This window comes from Oryctolagus cuniculus, chromosome 4 (genome assembly GCF_051225735.1).
Source record: "Oryctolagus cuniculus isolate XC-2025 breed Fujian yellow rabbit chromosome 4, ASM5122573v1, whole genome shotgun sequence".
In the NCBI taxonomy this organism is placed as follows: Eukaryota; Metazoa; Chordata; class Mammalia; order Lagomorpha; family Leporidae; genus Oryctolagus; species Oryctolagus cuniculus.
The window spans coordinates 140,186,112-140,204,297 of NC_142870.1; the positions used below are offsets into that span (position 1 = coordinate 140,186,112).

The 18,186-nt window shown below is 48.9% G+C and overlaps 1 protein-coding gene and 1 long non-coding RNA gene across 7 annotated transcripts in view; one reads left to right on the forward strand and one right to left on the reverse strand.

Annotated features, from left to right (window-relative positions):
• Positions 1-18,186, reverse strand: part of LOC100358019 (uncharacterized) — a 70,658-nt gene that overhangs the window by 39,717 nt on the left and 12,755 nt on the right. For both annotated transcript variants that reach the window (XM_017346669.4, XM_089331138.1), the window contains exons 4-6: positions 11,176-11,324; positions 8,302-8,442; positions 7,518-7,663 (exon numbers count right to left, since the gene is read on the reverse strand). In XM_017346669.4, coding sequence (XP_017202158.4) covers positions 7,518-7,663; positions 8,302-8,442; positions 11,176-11,324 — 436 coding nt within the window. The remainder of the gene's footprint in view (positions 1-7,517; positions 7,664-8,301; positions 8,443-11,175; positions 11,325-18,186) is intronic.
• The window catches only part of LOC149127135 (uncharacterized), a 563,175-nt gene that overhangs the window by 14,029 nt on the left and 530,960 nt on the right, over positions 1-18,186 (forward strand). The gene's annotated exons all lie outside the window — the stretch shown is intronic.

Sequence of the window (18,186 nt, forward strand, 5' to 3'; positions counted from 1 at the left end):
TCCTACACTTCACTCTGCCATCTACCCAATGCTCACAATAGCCAGGGCTGAGCCGGGCTGAAGCCAGGATACAGAAACCCCATCTAGGTTTCCCACATGGTTGGTAGAACCCAAGCACTTGAGCCATTATCTGCTGCCTCCCAGGCGCATTAGCAGGGAACTGGATCGGGTGCAGAGCAGCTGGGACTCAAACCGGTGCTCTGATAAGGGATGTGGACTTCCCAAACAGCACTACAACTCCTGCCCCTCAAATAAAGAAAAAAAACAGTTGGTGAGGCATTGAGGCCTCTTCGGTTGTGAGCAACAGAAAGCCTTGTGCCTGACTCTGGCAGGAAGGAGAAGTTACTGGGAGGCCAGGGAGTAGCTCAAGACCAGGAGAAAGAACCTGGAACCTCATGTTTGCTCTCATATCATCTTAGAGGCATACAGAAAGGTTTCTGTACTGCCTTGCACATTTTTAGGTGAATAGCTGTTTTTCATGTTAAGTTTTAAAATTTCAGAGGTTGAAATTTCTAGAAAAATACAAATACTGACATTTAAAAATAGAATGTTCTATCCTTTTCTTTAAGTGGATCAAATGGAGTCTAAACCTCAAGCCATCTGATTCCCACCTTAGTTCTTTAGGACATCCCAAGCACTGCCAGGCACAAGCAGAGGCTCCTGCAGTCATAGAAAACTTGGCCTTGTTCCCTTACTTCCTGTGCTTTTATTCCTACTTCTGCTCACTCTGAAGAGTTTACATCTGAGAGTCTGATTACAGGTGTAGATCAGCCTGTAATACTCCCTTGTAATGCTACATGTATAGATATTTAAATTTTAAACCCTCTTAGAATCATAGGATCCAAAGTATTAACAATTTCATCTGTATTTACCAATTTTCGTTTTTATTCAATTTTTGAGATAACATATATATATGTTAATTTTTTTTGACAGGCAGAGTTAGACAGTGAGACAGGGAGAAAGGTCTTCCTTCTGTTGGTTTACCCCACAATGGCCGTTATGGCCAGCACGCTGCGCCGATCCAAAGCCAGGAGCCAGGTGCTTCTCCTGGTCTCCTATGGGGTGCAGGGCCCAAGCACTTGGGCCACCCTCCACTGCCTTCCTGGGCCACAGCAGAGAGCTGGTCTGGAAGAGGAGCAACTGGGACAGAACCAGTGTCCCAACCAGGACTAGAACCTGGGGTGCCAGTGCTGCAGGTGGAGGATTAGCCTAGTGAGCTGCGGCGCCGGTCGAGATAAATAAAAAATAAATCTTTTTAAAAATATGTTATTTGAAAGTCAGAGTTACAGAGAGAGGTAGAGACAGAGAAAGAGAGAGGAATTTCATTTGCTGATTCACTCCCTAAATGGTCACAACAGCCAGGGCTGGGCCAGGCTGAAGCCAGGAGCTTCTCCCAGGTCTGCCACGTGGGTGCAGAGGCCCAAGCACTTGGACCATCTTCTGCTACTTTCCCAGGCCCATTAGCAGGGAGCTGGATCAGAAGTGGAGCAGCAGGGACTCTAACTAGCACCCATATGAGATACTGGCACTGAACTGGGGCTTTAACCTGCCACACCATAGCACTGACATGAGATAACATTTTTAATTGACATTATAGTCAAAGGCTTAGTGGTTCTGCTAAATAAAGAGTTTAACAAATGAAAAGTAAGAAGACCATAGGCCAGGAGGAAAATAGACAAGCGCGAGCCGGCGCCGTGGCTCAATAGGCTAATCCTCCACCTTGCGGCGCCGGCACACCGGGTTCTAGTCCCGGTCGGGGCGCCGGATTCTGTCCCGGTTGCCCCTCTTCCAGGCCAGCTCTCTGCTATGGCCAGGGAGTGCAGTGGAGGATGGCCCAGGTGCTTGGGCCCTGCACCCCATGGGAGACCAGGAAAAGCACCTGGATCCTGGCTCCTGCCATCGGATCAGCGCGGTGCGCCGGCTGCAGCGGCGGCCATTGGAGGGTGAACCAACGGCAAAGGAAGACCTTTCTCTCTGTCTCTCTCTCTCTCACTGTCCACTCTGCCTGTCAAAAATAAAAAATAAAAAAAAAATATTAAAAAAAATATTAAAAAAAGAAAATAGACAAGCGCTATAAACAAAAGCAAATGAAAAGATGTTCAACTTCACTCACATAAAATACATTTTAAGATAGTCCCCAAATCATTAGTACTATAGTAGCATGTAGTGATAAATACAACATATGTATTTTAAACACTTTGAAACGTCAAAATACAAAAATTTTATTGAATGCATTTCTCAAGGAGATGGATGACCTTTTAGTTGTTCCTACAATTCACATATTAACTGAGGGATATTACTGCTAGGATGAGATAGTTGAGTATGAATTCTGTTTCTGTTTTTCATTGTTGTGGTTTCTAGTGCTGAGGAAACTTGTTTACCACGATGGGGATGGAATAGGGCTGCTAGATTTAGCCTCTTCCCCCATCCCCCCTCTTTGCAGTACAGGACATTCAGTTCCATTCAAATGCCAGATAAACAAGGAACAGTTATCTTAGTATATGTGTATCCCAAACAGTGCATGTCACATAATAAAGTATTTTTCATCTAAAATTCTAATTTAACTGGGAAATCCTAGGAGATTAATAATAATACCGTGGTATTATTTCATTCTCTGAACTGCTGAGTTGTATGTTAAAAATCATATACTGATCAATCAACAAAGTTTTTAATGGACTTTCAGCCAATACCATGACTTGCTTCTTCAATTTTGGTAAAAGCAAAAACCGGAAATCACTGATATGTAAGAATGATCTGTCATTGAATTATTAGTCATTTATTTGGTTAACATTTACATTAACATTTGGAAACATCTCTTCCTTTCATACTCCAGGGGAAGACTCTGCTGGCACACTGAGTGGGAGAGAGGCTGCCTGTCTCTTGCAAAGTAGGAGGAGGATGGGTGTGATCAAGGACTTTAAGTCTCAGGCACATATTCCCTGGGGAAGCTGTGAATCTAGACCTCTGTTTAAAAGCATCCACACCCTGCCCAGCACATTCCATGGAAAGTTTTCATGTACCCTGGTTCCAAGGCCAGGGTTATTAAAGGACAGGAGCCATGACAGCTCCCAGGTCTGGCTGGATGAGGCAAAGGACACTGCTCGAGGCACATTTTTTAGGGTGGCAAAGTCCAGTTGGCAGAATGTAGGTCCTGTATGTGGGTCCTGGCCAGGAGAGGGCAGATGCCTTAACTGACCCCTTCACTAGGCTGCAGCCCGCAGGGAAAGGGTAGTTCCTTCAAAGCAAAATCGGGGTGCTAGTTAGTAAGGGAAGTTGGGGTGAATGCGAGACCCTAAACACCACTAGATGGTTGGAGAAGATCAGTACAATTGCTTTCCCTTAGCCAACACCTGGATGCTTGGAGAGGTCTAAGTAATACAGGAAATTAGGATTTGTTACTCAGGCAATTGGTACAAAGTATCTTGTGGTTAAAAAGGAGAAAGAGAGGGCAGGTATTTGGCCAAGAGGGTTAAGATGCCTGTGTTTCATATCCAAGTACCCAGATTTTTATACCCGGCTCCAGCTTCCATTCCAGCTTCCTGCTAATGCAGACCCTGGGAGGCAGTGGTGATGGCTCGAGCACTTGAGTCTGAGACTCAGATTGAATTCCAAGCTTTTGACATCAGGCTGGCATATCACTGCCTATTGCAGATATTTGGGACGCGAACCATCAAACAGACACCCTCTGTCTCTGCTTTTCAAATAAAAAAACTAAAAAGGAGGGGCTGGCACTGTGGCATAGCGGATTATTGCCCCTTACAATGTTGGCATCCCATATAGGCACCAGTTTGAGATCTGGCTGCTCCACTTCCCATCCAGCTCCCTGCTAATGTGCCTGGGAAAGCAGTAGAGGATGGCCCAAGTGCTTGAGCCCCTGTAGCCACGTGGGAGACCCAGAAGAAGCACTTGGCTTCAGCCTGGCCCAGTGCTGGCTGTTGTGGCCATTTGGGGAGTGAACCAGCAGATGAAAGATCTCTCTCCCTCTCGTTCTCCCTCTCTAGAACTCTTTCAAATAAAGTAAATAAATCCTTGAACTTAAAATGGAAACAGAGGAGGCATTAGTAGTGTAGCATAATTCCATTTTCTTGCCTTGCATGGCTCTTTTCTTCCAGTTATCATTGAAGGCTAACTGTGATGGCAAAAAGAAGTTTAAATCAAGGTGTGAAAACTAGTGTGCTGGAGCAGAGTCTATCGGTCTGACTTTGAAGGCGAAGGTGTTTTCAGTCTGCACTGGTGAGCACATTACAGCTATGGACTGAAGTTTGTGTCCCCTCTGCCTTCATACGTTCAAGCCCTAACCCCCAGTGTAGCTCACTAAGGAAATAGTTACGTGGGGTCACAAAGGTGGGGCCCAATCTGATAGGAGGCGGTGTCTTTCTGAGAAGAGGTAGCAGTGGCTATAGACTGCCTGTCTCTCTGTGCCTTTGTGTGCTCAGGGGAGGCTACAGTGAGAAGGTGGCTGTTTGCAAACCAGGAAGAGAGCCCGAACCGGCCACAGAACTGATTTGAGACCCTGAGCCTCCAGAACCGTGAGAAAATACATTTCCGTTGTTCAAGCCTCCCCGGCTGTGGCATTCGGGGGTGGCTGGGAGTCACTAATAGTTACCCAAAAGAACGCAGAGTGACTCAGATGTGCTAGTTGAGCTGGATAAGCACCAAGTTTCCAGTGAATGTGGACCTCAGAGACTGTCAGCTGCAGGAGAAGAAGCTAGACATGCACTTGAACTTGTTGTGGTTTTGTTGTTGTTTTGCTGAGATCCTAACTGATGGGAGGAACTTTAAAGAGGTCCTGCCTGTTGACCGCTGATGTCAGGGCTTGGCCCAGTCGGAGCAGTTCCCACCCAGTGAAGGGACGGCACTCCCTGTAGGCAGCTCCAGCCCTGTCTCTTTGGCTTTCTGGGAAAACAAATCCTGAACACACTCTCTCAATCTCTATTTTTAAGATTAATTTATGTGCTTGAAAGTCAGGAGAGGCAGAGAGAGAGAGCTTTCATCTGTGGTTCACTCCCCAGATGGCAGCAACAGCTGGGACTGGGCCAAGCCTAAGCCAGGAGCCAGAAGCTTCATCTGGGTCTCCCACATGGATGGCAGGGGCCCAAGCACTTGGGCCATCTTCTACTTTACCAAGGCTTCCTTTTAGCAGGGAACTGGATTGGAACTGGAGCAACCAAGACCTGAACCTGCACCCATGTGGGATGCTGGCATCACAGGTGGTGGCTTTACCTGCCACGCCACAACGCCGGTCCCAAATCCTGAACTCTTAAGGTTGAAGGCTCCTTTCTGCAGAAACACTTAGGATAACTGCACTGGGGGATCTCCAAGTTTCTTCCTGTCATCTTTGTCACTTCTGTCACCTTTCCAGTTCTACCACTCAGACCTGACCCTGCCTGGCACACATCAATTGCTTGAGGTGGTGCATTCACATTTCCAGTTCTTAAAAAAAAATCACAGGCCCACTGATTATTTAGATCCCAAAGCTTCAGTATAGGATTTCATAAATAGTACCACAGCTTTTAAAAATTTCTATTTAGTTAGCTATTTGGGATTGGGAGGGGAGAGAAAGAGAAAAAGCAAAAGCTCCCAAATGCTTTTCTCTCCCCAAATGTCTGCAACAGCCAGGACTAGGCTGCACCAAAGCCAGGAGCTGGGAACCCAATCTAGGTCTCCTGCGTGGGTGTCAGAGACCCAGCTACTTGAACCATCACCACTGCCTTCCAGGGTCTGCATTAGCAGGAAGCTGGAATTGGGAGCGAAGCTGGGTATTGAACCCAGGTACTCTGATAGGGGACACAGGTGTCTTCATTGCTAGATTAAATGGTCACCCTAGGACCATCACTATTTATAGGAATGTTGGTAAAAATGGCACAGGGAAAGTATATTTGATAGAAAACATTGATTTCCAGCTTTCTTTCGTATACTTATTGGGTTGACTGAATTGTCAAATTCAAGAAATGACCTACACAAATCTCCCTCAATAAGTGATAACCATTGCACATACAAATCTCTGCTAGACACATGTTCTTTGCATTTATTTCTACAAAGTAGGTTTTATTTCAGCCCTTTCTCTTCACTTTTTCCGGCAAGTGGAGTGATGGTTTACCAGTGTGCTTCAGGATTCTACTCTCTAGGGAAGGGGTGTTGCTTCTATGATGATAATGATGGGGTTGTGGTAATTAATATCCCTCAAGTCCTTACCCTGTGTGAGGTGCCATAGTAAGTACTTCACTTCCTGTCTTCATTAAATGCTAAGGGGTATTTTTATTCTGTTGATTTTGCAGTGGATGCTGAGGTTAGATTTATTTCATAATTTGCCCAAAGTCATGCACAGCTGGAATAGGATTTGGGGTCCATCTCTAAGTCTGTACTATTCACTCCTTACAATTAGTAATTATTAAACATATCAGCTTTAAAAAGTGTTGTGAATATGCATACTTGGAATCTATGAAAACAAGTGAATTATGGGAAAGTAAGCACCATCGTTTTCATCTGTCTTGTGTCTGTCCTGACTGGCCTGTTCTCTGGGGGACTGCCACACCCCCACTGTGAATTGGCAATGCTGGTAGAGCTGCCTGTCACAGTGCTCCATTGTGTGTGACAATCCCGGCCAATCATGGCTCACCATGATCTGGGCCCTAGACACTGGTCCAGGAGCTAAGAATGTGCTCCAAAGAGGGCCAGTTAGATAGAACCTTCCTATGGGATTTGACACAGTATTTAGAAGAAAGAGGCTCACAGGTCATAATACAGTCCTGAGACTTCTGGCAGACCCATCAGCTGCCTTTGCTTGCTCCTTGGAAAAACCTTGGCTGTACTCAGAAAAGTCACCCCTTGGAATGGAAAGAGTCAAGGGCAGCAAACTCAGAGGCTGTTTGACACAGCGGGGGCCCTGACTCCAGCCAGCCATCTCTGGAGACAGTTGTACTCATGGAGGTCTTAGGTGCTAGTCCATCCATGTTCTCTAACCCTGCTAGGGTTGCCTTCACTGTTACGCAGACTGATTAACGTGCTGCACTGGCTGCCTGGGTGATAACTGGCCACACGCTGAGTTGCTTAGAGCAATCCGAGGTTGTCATTCTTACAGTTAAGGAAATCGGTCTGAAATGGGTCTTACAGGCAGGAGTCAAGGAGTCTGCAGAGCTGCCTGCCTTTGGCGGCACCAGGGAAATTCGTTCCTCGCCTTGGCCGGCTTCTGGAGGCCCCTTCCTGACATCGTTCCCACCTCTGCTCGCCTGGTCTCCTCTCTGACCATCTGCCTCCCTCTGAGATGATGCTGGACCACTTGCATAGTCCAGGATAACTTCCCTGACTCAAGATCCTTAACCCAATCCCCTCGGTCAAGTCCCTTTTGCCACGTGAGATCATATTCACAGGCTCTGAGGATTAAGACAAAGATATCGCTGGGGCTCTTACTCTGTCTCCCACGCGTACTCGGGAAGAAGAATCTCCATGCACCGAGAGGGCCCCTCCCGGCAGAGCTTCCCCATCAGGAAGTTAGTGCCTAGAGCCCTGGCACTGACCTTGGAGCAGCTGAGGGGGGCCTCTGGTGTCGGGTGAGCCTGGGGCTGGCTGGTCTGTCCCCTGCATCTCTGCAAAATCTGCCAGGGGTCTGAGGAGAGCCAGGGCTCCGGAACATTGCAAATGATTTCCATCAAGGTACAACTCTCTGCGGGAAGGGAGAAAGGTTCATTTGATGTTGGTTCCACTTCCTGAAATCTAGATTTGAATTCTTCAGCTGATGAAATAATATATCTAGCCATAAAGTAATGGACCAGCAAACAATCATAATGATACCTTATGTCAGAAAATTTGACTTACTGATCAAGTCAGCTGACCAAACACCTCATTCAAGCATGCTGCCCTTGATTCTATAAGAATCTTTCTCCTACAGCAACAAAAATAACTAGAGGGGGAGAAAGATGACTCAAATCATAGTGGAGGGGCGGGTGTCTGGCAGAGCGGCTTGGCAGCCTTGGTTTGAGGCACTCTGCTATGGGCGAGTTCAGGCTCTGCTTCCGTTTCCAGCTTCCTGCTAAGGCACACGCTGGGAGGCAGCAGTTGATGGCCCAAGGAATTGAGTTCTGCTGCTCACATGGGAGGCCTGGGTTAAGTTGCTGGCTCCTGGTATCAATCTGGCCCAGCCCTAACTGTTCCAGGCATTTGGGGAATGAACCAGCAGATGGGAGTTATCTGTTTCTCTCACTACCACCCCCTGCCATGTGTGTGTCTCAAATAAAATAAATAATTTAACTGAGGACAGTGCCAAGCTGAGCTGGGGAGCAGGGTGGGGGGCAGGGCACGCACCTGATGGCACTTCGGCTGACCACAGAGCCCAGCCTCTGTCCGCTCTCTGGCCCCAGACCACAGTATCGCAGACTGAGCCCTTTTAGGCTTTGGTGGTTCTCCAGGCCTGAGAAAACACTCTCCATTTCTTCCTTTCCGAACCTAAGAAATGACAGGAACACATCAGTGACTTTCAAAACCTGTGCCACTCACCGAGTGGCTCATTTTAAAGCCCTCACCAGGGTGATTGGAGGCAACCCTGCTGATCCCCCATTTGGATTTCCAGGGCCTGGGTGGGCTCAGGGAGCCATGGTAGGCAAGGTGGGGTGCAGAGGGAAGGGGACCCAAAGACCGCCTCCTGGGTGGAGGGAGCAGAGGGCGTTTTGAAGCACCCGTTCAAGGGAGCAGGTGGAGGCAGACAGCTGCTGCAGAGACGGGCTGGGGGGCCCAGCTTGCAGGGCCAGTAGCACTCTGGGAGGATGCCAGAGGCACCAGCTCTGACAAGGAGGGGCCTGTTGGAAGCAGAGCAGGTTCAGGAAAGTTCAAGCTCTCCTGGCCCCTTCGTGGCCCCATGCCACTCCCTTCCCTGTGTCACACAGTCTTTAGTTTGCAAAGTGAGTCGCAGGCTGCCTTGGGTGGTATAACCTCCTGGGTCAGGAAACTCGGGTTCCATGAGTGAAACCAACATCTTCAAGGAATTTGGATTGTCAAGGCTTGAGCTTGAAGATGAGCTGGGTAGCATCAGCAGAAATACCTTGTAAAATTTAGCTCATTAACAAAGAACTATTGAGGGCCTACTACGTGTCAGTTATGTACGTGGGCCTACTGCCTCCCAGATTAGTAGGGAAGGCAGCAGGGAGAGAATGCAGTATGCAGATGCTGCCGCCTACCCCCGTACTGGCATTGAGGGCTCTGGTGGGGTTCCCAGCTACCAGCCTGACAACCTTGTCAGAGATGCAACTGATGTTACAGCAGGCTCCTTCCCGAGGGTGGGAATCCTCCCTTTGTCTCTTCCCACCAGGCAGGTCTCTAGGTGTCCCTCCCAGGAACTGGGCTATGGAGGGGGCTCGGCAGCAGGGATGCTTCTTCCCAGTACACGCAGGCAGCTGGCGGCTCCAAGCAGCTCTTGTAGTCACTGCTTGGTGTTCTGAGGACTCTGGCCTTCTGTGAGGACACGCTGCCTAACGCTCCCCTTCGGCAGCATTTCAGAAACCTGGAGCACCTCCACAGAGAGCCCCCTCCCCATTTGGGGTGGGCGTTTGGCCCAGTAGCTAAAATGTTGCTTGGGAGGTCTGCATCCCATATCGGAGCGCCTGAGTTCAGGTCCTAGCCCTGATCCCTATCCTAGTTTCCTGTTGATGCTTGCTCTGGGAGGTGGTAGATTATGGCTTCAGTAGTTGGGTCCCTGCCACCCACTTGGGGGGCCTGGATTGAGTGCTTGGCTCTTGGTTTTGGTCTGACCCAACCCTGTCTGTTGCAGGCATTTGGAGAGTGAACCAGTGATGGGGATTGCTGTGTCTGTCTCCCCCTCTCTCTTTCAAATTTTTTTAAAAGAGTGAGCCCCCCCCCCCCCCCACCGCTTTGCTGATGGACTCCCTGCTGTTACTGGCAGGACCCTGAGGAGCCTGGTTCTTCAGGGGCCTCTGTGGCTCGGAGTCACAGCTTCTCAGGTGGGAATCATTTCTCTCGCCTCTCAGCCTGTTGGCCTTTTGTGTATCAGTGCCCGTGTGACTGCACAGGAAGTCACGGATCACAACTTCTGAAGCGGAGGAGATCTCAGTATAGATCCGAAGTTTCCACTTCTCATACAAGCAGTTGGAATAACTTGTAGATGGCCAATTTAGACCCCATGCAATCTAATGTCGTGGGTAAGATTTAAGCTCTGATTCAGACAATCTGGACTCACAATCTGGACTCTGTGAATAAGAGCCAAGTGACCTTGAATGACTTGATCTCTAAGATTTATTTATGTATTTAAAGGTCAGAGTTAGAAAGGGAGAGGTGGAGAGAGATTTTCCATCCTCTGGTTTACTCCCCAGATGGCCACAATGGCCAGGGCTTACTGGGCCAGGCAGGAGCCAGGAGCTGCATCTGGGCCTCCCACATGGGTAGCAGGGGCCCAAATTCTTGGGACTCTTGCATTGTTTTTCCCAGGTCATTAGCAGAGAGCTGGATCGAAGTACAGCAGCCAGAACATGAACCGATGCCCATATGGGAAGCAGGTGTCAGGTGGCAGCTTTACCTGCTGCACCACTACGGTGGCCTTGACAAGTTGATAACTCATCTACAGTCTAGGAATAGAAATGTATACATCTCCTAGAGGGTTGGGAAGGCAAACGAGATAGCCCAGGCAGCAAGCTCGGCGCACAGTGAGCACTTGTTAACTGTTAGCTGGTATCCATGATGATAACGCTTACCCACTGACCTTCTCCTGATACTCGGGGCACCCCAAGCCCTCTAAAGGACCTGCCTTGCTCCTCCCAAGTACCCCACCTGCCTCCCCAGCTCCCTTCCTGGTGAGCACTGACCCATCACCCAGGGAAGGGTGGTTTCCCTTATCCAAACCATCACAGATGTGTGGACCTCTGTGATATTCAGACCCTCTCCCTTGTGCTATGCAGCATGGCTCCGTATATCTTTGCATCTTCCTTAGCAATGAGCACAGGCATGCACATGGCATCCTGCATGAACTGGCCTGTAGCAAGGGTTTGTTGAGTGGACAAATGGAGAAAGCTCTGCCAACCTACCATTTGCTTAGGAACATGAACTCTAAGGAGGGGTTAGAGGTTCGTCTGTTAGCCAGGCCTTGACATGAGGCACACAGGGCTCCCCCTGGCTCTGGCCTGCCCCAGCCCAGCAGCAGCAGAGCCCCAGGGGACTCTGTTCCAGCCTTACTTGCAGTAATCGAGGACGAGAGAACGCAAGCTGCAGAGCTGCAGAGCCTTCCCCAGCCGCCTGAGGGACCAGGGGTCCATCTTGCAATCGATGATCTTCAAGGCAGTAAAAGGGCAGACGGCGTGGCCCTTCAATTCCAGAAGCAAAGCCTGAGGACGGAGGGTTAAAAAAATGCTTACAGAATGGTGACAAGCACACTAATATGTGGCTTACAAGTCAACCGCTAACCAACGTTTTGTCCTCCAAGATGTCTTCCTAATCACTCCAGGAAAAGGCAGCATGACAATAATTTCCATCTAAAAGAGGCATTGAAGAATTATGTGGGAAACACCAGGCTTTTGGATGAGATCAATTATATGACAGAGTATTATTTTGGATGATATTATGGATTGAATTGTGCCTACCCCTCAAAGATAATTTTTTTTTAAAAAAGATTATCTGAGTGGCGGAGTTAGAGGAAGAGGCAGAGAAAGGCCCTCCACCTGCTGGTTCATTCCCCAGATGGCCACAACGGCCGGAGCTGGGCTGGTCTGCTTTCCCAGGCCATTAGCAGAGAGCTGGATCGGAAGTGGAGCAGCTGGGATGTGAGCTGGTGCCCATAGGGGATGCTGGCACCGTAGGCAGAAGCCTAACCTACTAAACCACTGCATCGGCCCTGAAGATAATTAGTTATGTTGAAGTTCTAACACCTAGTACCTCAGAATGTGACTGTATTTGGAGACAGAATATTTAGCGATAATTAAATTAAAATGAAGTCACTGGGTAAACCCTAACCCAGCATGACTGATATCTGGATACAGATGCACAGAATGAAGACCACGTACAGACACAGGGGAGGGTGGCCATCCACAGATCAAGGAGAGAGGCCAGAAAAAACCAGCTCTGCTGGAACCTTGATCCTAGACTTCCAGCCCCTAGAATTAAGAGAAATTTCTGGAAGCCAGCAGCATTGTGGCACAGCAGGTTAAGCCATCATTTGCAATGCTGGCATCCCATATCAGAGTGGTATGGTCCTGGCTACTCTGCTTCTGATCCAGTTCCCTGCTAATGCACCTGAGAAGGCAGTGCAGAATGGACTAAGTGCTTGGGCCCCTGCACCCACATGAGAGACTGGAATGGAGCTCCTGGCTCCCAACTTCAGCCTGGCCCAGACCTAGATATTGGGGCCTTTTGGAGGAGTGAACCAGTAGATGAAAGATCTCTCTCCCTCTGTCTATGCCACTCAGCTTTTCAAATATATAAATAAGTAACTATTGTTTTAAAGGAATTTCAGTCCTCCAGGGTGGGATTTTGGGTTGGCAGTCCAAGCAGATGAGACAGACGTTGATGTTCGAATAATCAAATAATCAAAGTAAGCCTCTGTGCTTAGGTTCTGCTCAGTAGAGTGGTGTAGCTGTGCCTGTCTTGTAATTAAACTTAGAATAAACTGGTTGTGCATAGTCACAAATGTTAGGATTCAGAGGTCTGCTTAGAAGTGGGCGATGTTGAGGCTGGCGCCGTGGCTCACTTGGTTAATCCTCCGCCTGCGGCGCTGGCATCCCGTATGGGCGCCGGTTCTAGTCCCAGCTGCTCCCCTTCCAGTCCAACTCTCTGCTGTGGCCTGGGAGGGCAGTGGAGGATGGCCCAGGTGCTTGGACCCTGTACTCTCTTGGAAGACCAGGAGGAGGCTCCTGGCTCCTGGCTTTGGATCGGCGCAGCTCCGGCCATAGCAGTCATTTGGGGGGTAAATCGACAGGAGGAAGTCCTTTCTAGACCTTTCTCTCTGTAACTGTCAAATAAAAAAAGTGGGCGATGCTGATACAGCAGCTAGGAACCTCTCCTGTTGAAGGGACTGGGCTGAGGGCGACACGTGAGTGTGTGGAGCCCCCACGTTCCCGCAGGCTCCCGAGTGGAGGGGTTAATGGCCAGGTCATGTCCTGTGTAATGGATGATACCCACGGCACTGAAGCCCCCAAGGCACTGCAGGAGAAGGTATTGAAGATGGCGTATTGCCAGGTCACGGAGACCCCCTCCTAGCGACAGAACAGCCACAAGCGGAGGATTCCCTGCTTCCAATTTGAAGCTAGAGAGAGGCTTTGTGGGGTTTGAAGGACTTGGGGTTTTTAAAGGCAAGGACATGTTGGTCAGACACAGAACTGCTCGTTACTCCCAGCTGGGGCGGAGAGGCGCTAGCAACCTAAGCACAGTGCTGGGGCTGCGGCCTCTAATGAGACGCCTGTCTGAGCGTGGGTGGGTTGCTCCAGCTGCCCTGACGGGGCGGTGGGGGGATGGCACGTCGGTGCCTCTGGCAGTACTGGTCTGTGCTAGGCAGGCTCCTTGCCAGAGGGGTGTGGGGTCACTGCCCGCGTGCCAGCACTGCTGTGGGCAAGGAGCACAGGCACCCTGATAGAAATCCCCAGTAGCCTGAAGACTTGCAGGCAGGTGGTGCGGAAGGAAGCATTAAGGTCCACTTTTTAATTTTTTTTTAAGATTTATTTATTTGAAAGAGAGTGAGCTCGTCCTTCTGCTGGTTCACTCCCCAAATGGCTGCAACAGCAGAGCTGGGCCAGGCCAAAGCCAGGAGCCAGGAGCTTCATCCAGGTCTCCCATGTTGGTGCAGGAGCCCAAGGACTTGGGCCATCTTCCACTGCTTTCCCAGGCACATTAGGGAGCTGGATGGGGAGTGGAGTAGCGAGGACATGAACCTGCACCAATACGGGATGCCAGTGTTGCAGGTGATAGCTTAACCTGCTATGCCGCAGCACCGGCCCCTAAGCCCCACTGTAAACAGGCATGGACAGCATTCTCTGGCTTCCATGGACTGGGGACCCTGACTGACCTTTTGAATAAAGGCAACTAAAAATGCTGGTTACATAATTAAAATAACTTTTAAAAATTCATTTGCCAACAATGGTACCAGTTAAATGCACACAAATAACATTTACTATGGGGACATTTTTCAGTGTACGGTTCAGGGGCATTAAGCACATTCATATTGTTCAGCCAATGTCATCCTCCATCTCCAGAACCTCGTCCTGCAGAATAGAAGCTCTGCACCCACCAAACAATGACTCCCCATCCATCTATGCCCCCTCCAAGCCCCACACTCACCCTCTAGTCTGTCTGTGTATCACTACTCCAGGACTATCATGTGAGTCATAGGGTTATTTGTCGTTTACGTGACTGGTTTCTTTCACTTAGCATAATGTTCTTAAGGCTCATTCCATGCTGAGGCACATGTTGGAATTTCCTTTTTAAGACTGCAATACGGCCAGCGCCGTGGCTCAGTAGGCTAATTCTCCGCCTTGCGGCGCTGGCACACCGGGTTCTAGTCCCGGTTGGGGCGCCGGATTCTGTCCCGGTTGCCCCTCTTCCAGGCCAGCTCTCTGCTGTGGCCCGGGAGTACAGTGGAGGATGGCCCAAGTACTTGGGCCCTGCACCCGCATGGGAGACCAGGAAAAGCACCTGGCTCCTGGCTTTGGATCAGCGCAATGCGCCAGCCACGGCGGCCATTGGAGGGTGAACCAACAGCAAAAAGGAAGACCTTTCTCTCTCTCTCTCTCTCTCACTGTCCACTCTGCCTGTAAAAAAAAAAAAAAAAGACTGCAATACTCCACTGCATATGTGTACACCTTGTTTTGTTTGTGCATCGTTTGTCAGTGGGCACTTGGGTTCCTTCCACCCTTGGCTGCTGGGAGTGAATCGTGCTGCTCTGAACGTGGGTGTACACCTGTCTCCTCCAGGCTGACCCTGCTCTCGGTTCTTTCGGTTACATACCCACAAGTGGAATTGCTAGATCATGTGGTTATTTTTGATAGAGGAACCACCATACTGTTTTCCATAGAGACTACATTACTTTACATTCCCACCAACAATGCACAAGGCTTCCAACTTTTCCTCTCCAACACTTGTTATTTTCCTCTTTTTATCATGTATTTTTTAAAGGTTTGTTTATTATTTTATTTGAGAGGTAGTTACTGACGGAGGGAGGGAGGGAGGGAGATAGAGGGGGAGAGAGAGAGAGAGGTCTTCCATCTGCTGGTTCACTCCCCAAATGGCCACAGCGGCTGGAGCTGCACTGCTTTGAAGCCAGGAGCTTCCTCCAGGTCTCCTGTGTGGGTACAAGGGCCCAAGGGCTTAGGCCATCTTCTACTGCTTTCCCAGGCCATAGCAGAGAGATAGATTGGAAGTGGAGCAGCCGAGACTCGAACCGACACCAACATGGGATGTTGGCACCAAAGGCGGAGGACTAACCTACTGCACCACAGTGCCGGCCCCCTGTTATTTTCTGTTTTCCTTGATCCTAGCTCTCTTAGTCGGGATGAGGGAGTATGTCATTGTGGTTTTGATTTGCATTCCTTAGGGATTAGTGCTGTTGAACATCTTTTCGTGTGCTCCTTGGCCATTTGTGTGTCTTCTTTGAAGAATGTTCAAGTCCTCTGCCCATTTTAAATCAGATGACTTGGTCGATGTTGAGTTGTAGGATTTCTTATGGATTCTGGATTGTTGGGTTGTATGATTTATTTTTTTAATATTTATTTTTATTTGAAAGGCAGAGTTAACAGAGAGGCAGAGGGAGAGAGAGGGAGGGAGGGAGAGAGGTCTTCCATTCACTGGTTCATTCCCCAGATGGCCACAATGGCCAGAACTGGGCTGATTCAAAGTCAGGAGTCTGGAGCTTCTTCCGGGTCTCCCATATGGGTTCAGGGACCCAAGGACTTGGGCCATCTTCTACTGCTTTCCCAGATCATAGCAGAGAGCTGGTTCAAAAGTGGAGCAGTCAGGACTTGAATCAGCACCCATTTGGGATGCTGGCACAGCAGACAGTAGCTTTATCCACTATGCCATAGCACTGGCCCCTCTATGATTTCTTTATGTATTCTGGATACTAACCCATTATCAGTTATTGTCTCCCATTCTATGGGCTACTGTTCACTCTATTGGCTTTGTCCTTTGAGGTGAGGCATGACAATTTTACACTTTGATGTGGTCCAATTGATCTTGTTCTTTCTGCCCTAGCTTCTAGTGTCATAGCCAAGAAATCATTACCAAATGCAATGTCATAAAGCATGTCCTCTATGTTTTCTTCTATGAATTAAAAAAATAGCTTCCTAAAATGTGTTGATTGGCTGACAGGTTAGTGCAGAATACCCCAAGGCCAGTAAATAAGAGAAATCAGGAAGCCAGGGGAGAACACAGCTCTCCCCATGAGGACGTCACTGAAGCCGTGTTGTTCATGGCTGATGGAGTCCAGGGAATAGGAGCTAAAGCCCATGAGCACCAAAGATGAAGAATCAGCAGAAAATACTGCACAATGGTATGGCCCCAAACACAAAGTGGGCTGGGGCCAGCACTGTGGTGTAGCGGATAAAGCCATTGCCTGCAGTGCCATCATCCCGTATGGGTGCCAGTTCGAGTCCTGACTGTTCCACTTCTGATCCAGCTCTCTGCTATGGCCTGGGAAAGCAGTAGAAGATGGCCCAAGTCCTTGTGACCCTATACCAACACGGGAGACCTGGAAGAAGCTCCTGGCTTCGGATTGGCCCGGCTCTGGCCATTGCAGCCAACTGGGGGAGTGAACCAGTGGATGGAAGACCTCTCTCTCTCTCTCTCTCTCTGTCTCTGCCTCTCTATTAACTTTGTCTTTCAAATAAATAAATAAATAAATCTTTAAAAAAAAATGAAGTGGGCCATGGCATGATGCCTGTAGAGTAAGGATGAACTAGAAATAAACTTAACTCTTCTAGGACAAACTGCTTATCCTCAACTGATAAATACGCGGGAAAAACAAGTCCTCTGAGAACTCAGACTGCCCCTAACATGGCTTTGCACCCTGAATTTATACTTCCTGGATGCTTGAAAGAAACGTTTGGTGTTGCTACCCAGCACCCTGAGTCATGACAGAAGCAAATGCAGAAATCTTCTCCACAGGAAGCTGTCTTCAAACCAGAGCTCAAAGAAGTGCTACGACCGTTTCTTCCAGGAAATATTGGCTTATAGTAAAAAAGAAATCAGAAAACAAAGAAACATCACCATAAGAGTCAGCAGAAGCAAGAGCCAGAAATACTGGATTCTGAAATAATCCATGTCAGTGTAGCAATGAGATACAGAACAGAAAATCAAGGGGCCACCTCCTGCAGTGCTGGCATCCTGTATTGGCACCTGTTCGAGTCCTGGCTGCTCCTCTTCCAATCCAGCTCTCTGCTATGGCCTGGGAAAGCAGCAGAAGATGGCCCAAGTCCTTGGGCCCCTGCACTCTCGTGGGAGACCTAGAAGTTCCTGGCTCCTGGCTTTGATCAGCGCAGCTGTGGCCATTTGGGGAGTGAACCATGTGATGGATGACTTCTCTGTCTCTGCCTCTCTGTAACTGTTTTTCAATTAAATAATAAATGTTAAAAAAAAGAATAGAAAATCATGTAAACACATTCAGAGAAATAAAAGGTCTTCATTTAAAAAGCAAGAGAGGGGCTGGCGCTGTGGCATAGGGGGCTAAGCCTCCACCTGCAGTGCTGGTATCCCAAATAGGGCATCGGTTCTAGTCCCAGCTGCTCCTCTTCTGATCCTGCTCTCTGCTTTGGCCTGGAAAAGCAGTGGAAGATGGCCCAAGTGATTGGGCCCCTGCACCTGTGTGAGAGACATGGCTTAAGCTCCTGGCTTTGGATCAGCCCAGCTTTGGCCGTTGTGGCCATGTGGGGAGTGAACCAGTGTATGGAAGGTCTTTCTCTTTCTCTCTCCCTCTTTGTAGCTCTGCCTCTCAAGTAAAAAAATAAAATCTTAAAAAAAGCAAGAGCTAGAAAAATGACTGCTAGTGCCCTTTCTCAGTCTTGTCTCTCCTCTCTTCCCTAAAAGTAACTTTTTGTTGACAGGCAGAGGGGACAGTGAAAGAGTGAGACAGAGAGAAAGGTCTTCCTTTGCCATTGGTTCACCCTCCAATGGCCGCCGCAGCTGGCACACTGTGGCCAGCGCACCGTGCTGATCCAAAGGCAGGAGCCAGGTGCTTCTCCTGGTCTCCCATGGGGTGCAGGGCCCAAG